Source organism: Mus caroli, chromosome 4, assembly GCF_900094665.2.
Source record: "Mus caroli chromosome 4, CAROLI_EIJ_v1.1, whole genome shotgun sequence".
Classification (NCBI taxonomy): domain Eukaryota; kingdom Metazoa; phylum Chordata; class Mammalia; order Rodentia; family Muridae; genus Mus; species Mus caroli.
The window spans coordinates 50576911-50587022 of NC_034573.1; the positions used below are offsets into that span (position 1 = coordinate 50576911).

The window sequence follows — 10112 nt, forward strand, 5'->3', positions numbered from 1 at the left end:
AACCCAAACTCCAGAGACAGAGTGCCAGTGTGGTACAGCAGAGCCAGGGGTCTTTATGGTTCTCCCTGGAAGTTCCCAGGAACACAAGGTGAAACAGGAGGGGAGGGGAGGGCTGCTTGTGTACCTGAGCTGGAGGAAGCAATGGAAAGGGAGTCCGGAAATTCAGACTGGATCCGGATGGACCACATTTCCCAGGCACGTGGCCTGTGGCCATCTGCTCTCTGGAAACCCCCTGGAAGGAGAAGGTAATACCTTGCCAGGCAAGACCATTAAAGAAACGACACAAATTCTGTGAGCCTGGGAGGCAAGGTGCTTATCAGGCACCAGAGCAGATGCTCTGTGTATCAACCTCCAACCCCCAGAGACAGAGGAGGCAACAGCAGGTATTACTCATTTGCCACACACAGAGAGGCAGGGCAGACTTAAGTCAGTCAAAAGCAGAATGCAGAGGGTGAGAAGCTTGGGAAGCCTGCACAGTCGGGAAATGTTCTGCTAAGAAAAGAACAGGCCCAACAATAGAGAATACTTGCCTAGCCATGTATAGGGCTGTGGGTTCAACTCCCAGGTTACAAAACAAATCAAAACAGAACCCGCCGTGCTGATGCAAAGACTAGAACAGCGACTCAACAGTTGCTACGCAGCAGGAAGGGAAGACGAAAATCGGTTTTCTTGATGGCAGTTTTAATGCTGTTCTACTAGACACTTCTTTATGAAGACTGCTTTTTACCTAGGTGTTGAAGACTGGCATTCAAGTCAGAAGAACTGGCTGGTTGTGACACATGCCTTTAATCCCAGCACTCAAGAGGCAGAGACAGGTAGATCTCTGTGAGTTTAAGGTCAGCCTGTCCTGCAGAGTGAATTCCAGGACAGCCAGGGCTACACAGAGAAACCCTGTCTTGAGAAACAAGTAACAAACCAAAACCCAAAACCAACAAAAAGAAAAAGAAATAAACAAACTGCACTCAGTCTACCAAAGATGTGACCTCAGGCTGGAAGTCCCAAATGGCCTTCAAAGGCAGAAACTGTCATAAGACTCTGGGGTCCCCACACACCTGTGAATCCCTGGGACAGGCTCAGAGCCAATCACCCATCCCATGCCCAGATGACCTGCCAAACCATTCTCAGACCATTTTCTCCACAGTCTGTGCCTGAAGCTGGACCTTGCTAGCTGTGTGGCTAGCGAAGGTAAGTTGACTGACTCTTCAGCTAAGACTGACTCTCCTATAAAACTCTGGGGAAACAGTCTTTGTGAGCTTCATAGAATTCCTGAGCACAGATCCTGGATCTCATGCACTTCAAAGGTCCCTCACAAGTCACACAGTCAGAGTTTACAGCCCTCCATACCTGCCCCAAGGAGCCCAAAGGGTGAATGGGCTCCCTCCTCCCTGCTCCTATCCTCTTTGCCTTTGCACCTGCTGCCCAGATACCTTCTAGCATGTATCCTTTGGGACAGCCCCAGCCACTACAGCATCAAAGCTTTTCCAATTCTACCACACAGTTCAATGGCCCCTCCCTTGTACTGCTTCCTATGGGGTTACATGTCTTCCATTGACTATGAACTCAAGAAAGACACAAACGCATACACGCGGCCCCCCACACACACACACACACCGCCAACACACTAGAAGAGCTTCCACAGGCCTTGTTAACTACAGAAAATTTGCCTTGCACAAGCAAAAACACTTTGAAAAACAATTTTTGTAAATAGACTTTAAAAGTCAAGTGACCAGGTAAGCTGATACAGTTAGCTGGAGAGGAACCACAGAGGCTGAAGATGCAAGGCTGGAGACACTGGAGCAGAGGGGGTACAGGCAAGGCTCCAGCCCACATCCCACAGATCAGCTTTGGCTGGAGGCTTTTGCAAGCATTAAGAACTGTGACTTCTTTCTTTTCCTAGGTTCATTTCTGTGGCCTGGATCTATACTCAGGGTCCTGGGATTATCTTGGGTCCTGGGAATGCTCCAAAGGCTAACTGTTGTTATCCTTGAGTTTTACAGGAGAGAGCTGGGGGCTTAGCTGGCAGGTTAAGAAACAAAAAAACAGCTTAGGAGAGAAAGGGTTTATTTTATTTTATTTTATTTTTAAAGATTTATTTATTATATGTAAGTACACTGTAGCTGTCTTCAGACACTCCAGAAGAGGGAGTCAGATCTCGTTACGGATGGTTGTGAGTCACCATGTGGTTGCTGGGATTTGAACTCCGGACCTTCGGAAGAGCAGTCGGGTGCTCTTACCGACTGAGCCTTCTCACCAGCCCGAAAGGGTTTATTTTAATTCACAATTCCGAGTTAGTTAGAGAAGCAACTAGTCCCACCCACAGTGGAGCAGAGAGAATGAATCTGTGCACACCTACTACTCAAGCTGACTTCTCTGCTTACACAATTCAAGACCGGAACTCAAGGGAATGAATGTGGTGCAGTCCACATGAAGGCTTCTCTTCTGGTATCAGTTAACATAGCCAAGACGATCCCCACAGTCAGGGCGGAAGTCAACGTGATGCAGACAATCCCTCACTGAGCAGGTCCCAGGTTGTTCTACATTGTGTCAAGTTGACACCTAAAACTAACCACCAACTTATGTTCCCTGATGCAAGGGACTCAAGAGAACCCGCCAGAGGAAGAGTGGGGGGAGGGGAGAGCTCCAAGCTTGCTTCTCACCCAAGTAGGGAGCTCAGAGGAGCAAGCCCACTGCTGTACATTCCTAGAGTGTAACAAGTGGAGGCCCATAGCTTCACTGTAAGGTCAGGGTCAACAGGGCCTCTCCAATTGGCCCTTTGCAGTTCACCACCCAAAATACACATTTTCATACGAACACAAAGATTAAAAGTACGGATGGAGACATAGCACAATGTCACCGGAGGTTCCAACCTCTCACGAAATCTGAGAAGCTGTCACTGGGTAGGGCAGAGTAGTTAAAAGTGGATGTCTGCAGCCAGCCAGCCCAGGAGGTCCAGCCGTAGGAAGGACACATACTGGAGGAGGAGGAGGATCTCTATGGTTACCAGGGTAGAAGTTTCCTAAGGTCCTCACACAAAAAGGTAAGGGGAAAACTCATCCCCATGGCCTTCTGCTAATTTCAAAACCAGGGGCAAGATTCAGTGAGATTATATACATGGGAAATATTTAGCAAGTTAATGTTTGCTCAGAGCATGTACCTCTGGAGGGTCACGTTACTGGTCCTGGAAGAGATCAGGGGAACCCCCACTCGCCAACCACACCCCTCCCTTCCTCACGCTGCCCAGTGTGGCACCAGCTTCAGGCAGTCTCTGCCACATCCCACCAGGGAAGGGTGCCTACCACTCACCTCGCTCACTCCCAGCTCAGCTTGCCTTTCATGATAAAGGCACACTTTACACAAACAACACAATCTCACAACCCAGGGGGACAGTCTGGCGAGGGCTGCAGGGCAAGGGCTGCAGGGCTGTCATTCGCCAATATCTACTTATATGAGATGGCCTGGACCAGGCAAGGCAGCCGAGGCAGCCAGACCTTGGAGGTTTCCTTTTTGCTCCCTCGTTCTTCCCTCCCACCATGGAGGGGCAGGGAAACCGATCACCCATGCATGCTCCACACTGGCACCTTGCCCTTCCCCCACATGCTCACCTGATTCCATCTATGAACTGCCCCAGGGCCCTCTGCCCCTTCTCCCAGGGATGCCCTCCTCACCCTTCACCTGGAGTACTGCCACAGCGTAGCTGGCATCCAATCCCTCCTCCAGCCCAGCCTCCACTCCACTATAGCAAAAACAGGCTCTCGGAAACAAAGGCCAATACCCAGGTCAAAGACTGCCTCGAGGCCACCATATACAAGCACACCAATCCTGGGTTTAATGCAGTTGCCTCTGCTTGTCGTCAGAGACAGAGTGTATTAGAGAATGTGAAGGGACACAGCAGTCAGCACCGTCTTCAGTGGAGGACTGTGAACACTCAGGAACTTGGTTCGAACCTGGAATGTCAGGCGTGAACTCTGTGGATTTTTGTTTTGTAATTTTTGATCGTATTACTTTATGTGTATAGATATTCTGCTTGCCATACAGTCTGTGCACCAACTGTGTGCTGGGTGAGTGTCGTGTGTCCTCTGGACACACAGTTACAGAGAGTTGTGAGCTGCCAAGCAGATTCTGGGAATTGAACATGGGTCCTCTGGAAGGACAGTCAGTGTCCTTAACTGCCGAAGCCTCTCCAGCCCCAAGAGCCCTGCAAATATTTGAGGAGGAAAATAACACACACACACACACACACACACCCTTTCTGCATAGGTAAGACGAGCCACAGCAAGCGAGCAAGCGGGACTTAAGGCTCCTACAACCTAGCTTGCTGTGTGCACCATTCCAGCCCTCCAGGGAGTGACCACAGGGAAGTCACTTTATGGCCCCTGGCCTCACTGACCCATATATACATTGGATGAAGATGTGCTTTCTCAATTCCTAAATAAGGAATATGATCTTTATGCTGTACCACATATGCTCTACCAGTCCTAAGAGCCTGTGTTTTTCTCTTCCAAAGTGAAGCTTGTTTGTTTGTTTGGTTGGTTGGTTGGTTGGTTGGTTTTTGAGACAGGAGGGTTTCTCTGTGTAGTCCCAGCTGTCCTGGAACTCACTCTATAGACCAGGCTGGCCTCGAACTCAGAAATCCACCTGCCTCTGCCTCCCAAGGGCTGGGGATTAAAGGTGTGCCCCAACACTGCCCGGCTGAAGCTTTTTTAAAAAAAGCATTTCTCATACAGCACCCAGCTTCCAACCCCACTAAACAAGAGCTAGTCGAGGGGAAGCCTGCTGGTACGGCTCACTTCTGTTCCCCTAAAGTCCATACATAAACTTCTCCAAATTCCATAGAAAAGGACGAGACATCTACAAAAATTATGACTTTCTAGCAATCCTCCAATGCCTTGCTGTTTACTGAAGCATTCTAATTTGTTTTTAATCATTTCATCCCCCATTTAAAAACAAACAAACAAACAAACAAAACGGGGAAGCCAACACTCAGAGCCCAAGTGGCCTAGGGTGGCAGTCAGGCTATAAAGTAACACTGAAATTCTCCGCGTTTGCACAGTACCCTAGTGAGCTGATGCCAAGTTCCAGATACAGTGAGAGCAACTGTGCCAAATGCTACACTGGCCAACCAGCCTTCCCCTGCAAGGCATGGCGGGAGTGCTAACTGGCCAGCCACTGGTCCCAGCAGCTTTGCACACGGGGCTGCTGAAAGATACACATACACTGGCTCGCTCACACAGGCAACAGAGGCGGGGCTGAGCGGAGGGGCCCAGAGCAAGAGCCATGCCAGGGATTTAGTCAACAGAGGGCTAAATATGAGTCAACAGTGGGTGCTGCTGCCAAGCACACCAAGCAGTGGGATCTGCAAACGCATTCATAGAAGGAAAGTGCCTGGCTCCCTCAGACCAGACCACACCTGAAGGCTGGGCATGGCTGGACTAATAGGAGGGAGGTGCCCTTCATGAGAGGGCAGGGTTTCTGAAGAGAAACTGAAGAGAAACGGCCCAGGGTGGCAATGTTGGTGTTACCTGGAAGCTGGGCTTGTGCACCAAGCCCACTTTGGATTGTATATATAGGTGAGACCTTCTCGTTCATTTTTTTTATTTGGTGTTGAGAAAGCTCTCACTCTCTACTTGAAGGACCCAGAACATCCAGGCATGCTAGCAGATTCAACCAACCAGACTCCAAGTCTGTTGGGAGGGGACTCACTAGGAAAATGGCAGTGGGTTCTCCTTTGATTAATTATGACAACTGGACCGTGGCTCTGCCAAGTAACAGTAGATTTAACCTGCTTCCATTTCAAACATCAAAACGTTCAGGAAATCCTTCTTTCCCGATACCCACCTTACATCCTACCCCCGCCCCCCACCTGCCCATCCCAACCTTCTGGAACATCCCACCAGGGACCGTTTCTCCTACTTCCAAATGTGTCTTCCTGGAGCCTCCAGGCCACTCCTCCCTGACCTTTGTGTTTACAGTAAGTGGCTCAGCACACTTGAGACACCCCATAAAGGGTGAGTAAGTGCCACAGCCTTGTCATACCTGAGTGTGTTACTGTGTCTGAGGCCATCCTGGAACACAAGTGTCTGTCCTGAGAGGAGCTAATATAAAAGGTTTATGACAATACTTTACCACTTTTGTACGCTGAGCAAAGGACTTCTTGAAGCTACCAGAGGGATTTAATTACAAAGGAGTCATAGTTACTCTGGCTAGTTTTCTGAGCCTTTATGGAAGGGATCCAATATAGAAGGAAGCTTAGGGGTACCAGGTCAAAGGTAAATCCTATCTGTGTGACAAGCAGCCAGGCAAGGCCATAGCCCAGAAAGCAGTAAAAATCCAGAGACAGAACAAGCACCCGTGGGGTCAAATGCCTAGAAGGAGGCACAGAAAAGGAATCCAGTAAAGTGGGTCTGAGGAACAGCACAGATGCCAGATTCACAGGGGAGCCACAGCTTGGCGCTAAACCGCTGTAAGAATTAATTACAGGAACCAGCACTCCGATCTGGGAAGGTTAGTGGAGGGGATTTACTGATGCAATTCCAATATCTAATAAATCTTTAAATCAATGAGCCATGTTCACTGGCAATTCTTCTCCATCTTTCCTCCCCGAGAGCTTACACGACATAGCCAGCATTGATTTGCTTTCTATTTGTCTATGGACATGGCGCGTGGTCATATGTCTGTTTTTATAGATACAACTTGAGGTTCATTAAATCACACATTTAAAAAAAAAAAAAGCAAAAAAAGCATCAAAAAGATCTACCATCTGAAGGACACCCGAGATGGAGGAATTCCTCTGTGCCCTTTTTTTTAAAAAAAAAAAAAAAGAAAAAAGGGAAGAAGCCTTTTAGGAGGCCACTCTTCCCCTCCCCCACGACCCCACCAGCTTCAGTCAGTCAGCTTCCCAACCCATGCGTTTGTGTACCTGTTTGGATCTCTTTAGCACACAGGCACTTTACTCCGTTTGCAATTTTTCATCTCAGAAACACCACTTAAGCCTGTCGCACAAACCTGACAGTAGCAATACATTTTATAAGCCAATTATCCCTGGGGAACAGACACGAAAACTACCAGGCAGGGAGCACCGACAAAGTTCCCAGGGGTATCATTCCTCTGCCAGATGCAAACTGCGCCACAGCCTCTCCATACCCAAGCTGCCCACTCACCTAGCCTCTGCTCCCCGACTCGCAGGCTGCCTCTCTGCATCAGAGCTGGCGAGCCTCATTCTTGGGGAGCGGTGACATGCATGCTTTTTAAAAGACAACAGCTTTGGGCTGGGGAATGTTGGCACCTTTTCTATGAAAAGGCCTCGCAAGGATATTTTTGTGACAAAATGCTCTCCTATAGAGCACAGGAACCACAAAAATGAAACTACCATAAATTGAAGCTGTCTCCAAATTAACCCACACGAAGCAGCATGAGAGCCTAGGCTAGCAAGGCTGATTTTTCCCATTTGAAACCCTTACAGGTTAAATGTTCTCTCCTCAAGTCCAACGAATTCCTACCACCCAGTTACAGATTGTCCGGAGGCCTAAACGCTCCGGACAATCTGTAACTCATCTAAAGCTCAATTACTGCGGTGTCTTCAGTCATGCCCAAAGATTCCCGAAGGCACCGTCTGCCGCAGCGCAGTGGGCGCCCGTTAGTGCAACGTTTGATAGGATCTGACTGGCCCCTTCGGCCAGAAAGGCTCTTTTGGCGGCTGCACTCCCGTCGGAGACACTGGCGCTGGCCTAGCTTGCCACTGGAACTGGGCCCGGGTGCAACCACCTGTGGGTGTGTGGACCGGACGCAGGCCCTGGTGCTGCCACCCCGGGATGCCCTGCGCGTCCCACGCACACTGCCGGGTGTGAGAGAGAGTGGGTAGGCCAGTCCAGAGGGGGCCGGGGCCAACTCCCAGCACGCCAAAGCTTCTCTCTCCGTTCAAAGCGGACCTGGCCTGAGTTGGCTCCCAAGTCGCTCCACTCCCTGCGAGGTTGTGAGCCAGGGAGCACTTTGGGATAGGCTCCCTATGGGGGCCATCCATAGGGAATCGGGAGAAGGCATAGCGGCAAAACTGTTCCCTAAGCCTCTTCCCAAACTTGGGGCACCTGCTGAGCAGCAGGCAAGGATTTCTTCTCCACCAAGGCCTGATACCCAAAGCGGGATACCCCGGAACAGCCCTGCGTCGCTTGAAAAATTCTACTCAATCCAGCATCGGAAGGCCAACATTGGCAGGGAATGCCGGCCACCTGCGCCAAGGGGAGGGGACGTAGGGACGTGTGCATGGGATAGCATGGGGTAGGAGTGAGGCACAAAAATCCTAGGTGGTCGCCAAAGAAGGGCGCCGCAACCCTGCGGTGCAAGGTGCCAAAGGCTGGGCCCCAGAGCATACCCGGGCTGGTGGTCCGGGAGGGTTCATGGCTGGGGAAGATTGGCAGAAGATGGGGGAGGGGTCCCCCCAAAACAGCCCGCGTAGCTTCCCAGAGAGAAAGAAAGACTGGGACAGGGGGCTCTGCCCCAAGGAGAGCAGGCTGCCAGTGCCCCGCACGCGCCGCGTCACTCACCGGCAGGTCCACGCTCACTTCGGTTCCGTCGAGCAGGAAGACACGGCAGTAAAGGGTGGCCTTGGCAGCTCCCGAGGCGGAGATGTGCACAGCCGCGCCGCCGGTGAGCAGGGGCCCGCCGCCGGCCGGGAACACGCTGCCCCCGGGCGCGGCGGGCAGCACCGAGGAGCTGGCGGCGGCAGCCGGGCCCCCTCGCGGCCCCCCGTCGCGCTCGTCCCCCAGCCCGGCGGCCCCGCGCCCCGCCGCGCCCCGCGCGTAGCGCTGCATGGAGCGGCGGCCAAAGGTCCGGCGCAGGAACCGCAGCATCCTGGCCGGGGGCGCCCCCTGCCTCCGCCCCCTGCGCTGTCGCCGCGCCGCCGCCCGGGAGCGCCCGGCGCCGCCGTCAGTGCCCGCCGCGCCGCGCCGCCTCCCGCGGGCTGCGGCCCCGGGCTCGCTCCCGCCCCAGCCGAGGCCGAGGCCGCGCTCCGGCCGCCCGCGGGACGCGTCGACCGGGCCAGCGCCCGCCGAGAGTAGCCGCGCGGGAGAGAATGCGCACAGGCGGCCCGGGGGACCGTCCCGCTGCTGTCGCCGCTGTCGCTGTCGCTGCCGCGCGCTTGGGGCGGTCGGTCGGTGCCGGCTGCTGCGTGGCCGCTGCCCCGCGAAGAGCGCCGTGGGGGGACCCGGCTGCGGGCTGCTCCCGCGCCGCGCGCCGGCCGAGGGCCAGCCGGAGCAAAGCGCCTGCGTGCTCCCGGCGCGCTCGCTCCCACTCGCGCCGCGCCCGGCCCGAGGAGGCCCCCGCCGAGCGCCCGCTCCCGGGGCGCCTTTTCCTGCGCCCGCAGCCCCCGCCTCCCACCTGGGAGGGCTGCACCTCCAGCCGCCGCCGCCGGCACTGCAGCACGCCCTCCTCCCCCGGGGCTGCGCCGGGCTTGTGCTGCCCCCTGCCGGCCCGAGCGCCCCCTGCTGCTGTAGGTGCGCTCACGTGCGTACACGTAGGTGAGCACACACGTGTTTCCGGGCGCGCAGGACCCCCTAGAAGTCCAAGAGTTCCCCCTGCTTGACCAGATGAAGAAAATAAGGCTGTCTCCTTCCAGGGAAAGCTTACCTCTAGGGCAAAGAAAAACACGGCTCTTTCTGGAAGAAAAAAAAAAATCAAAACATCAACGGTACTCAGTTTCCCCTTCTGCAGAAGTGGAGTAGGCGACCTAGAAGGTCCCTGCCACTTAATGAAATTCTATCTGCTTAAAATCTCAACCCTGGCTGGAGCTTTAACCTTCCAGTCCAACGGACCTGTTCCAAACAAGAAAATTGAGGCCTGCGAGGAAGGGGAAGTACTTTTCCATACTCCTTTGCAGACACCCTGCTTCAAGGACCTCGCCCATGCCCAGAATTAAGGAAAGATCCTGCATACGCTATTGCTACTGAGAAGGTTGGTCAAGGTTGGACAGACTCCTGGGAAGCGAAGCAGAACATAAGAATGAATTGCATAGGGCACATGGAGCAAACTGGAGACAGCGAATTGCTAACGAGCAATGCCCACAGGTTCAGGGTTTGCCCACAGACAAGTGAGTTGTCCTGTGCTGCAGAAAGGAATGTGGG

At 53.2% G+C, this 10112-nt stretch overlaps 1 protein-coding gene across 5 annotated transcripts in view; it reads right to left on the reverse strand.

The window, feature by feature from the left end:
• Window positions 1-9338, reverse strand: part of Epb41l4b (erythrocyte membrane protein band 4.1 like 4B) — a 150715-nt gene extending 141377 nt beyond the window's left edge. For all 5 annotated transcript variants that reach the window (XM_029475979.1, XM_021160258.2, XM_029475978.1 and 2 more), the window contains exon 1: window positions 8538-9338. In XM_029475979.1, the coding sequence (XP_029331839.1) occupies window positions 8538-8843 (306 nt within the window). In that variant the 5' untranslated portion in view covers window positions 8844-9338. The remainder of the gene's footprint in view (window positions 1-8537) is intronic.
• Window positions 9339-10112: the final 774 nt, after the last annotated feature.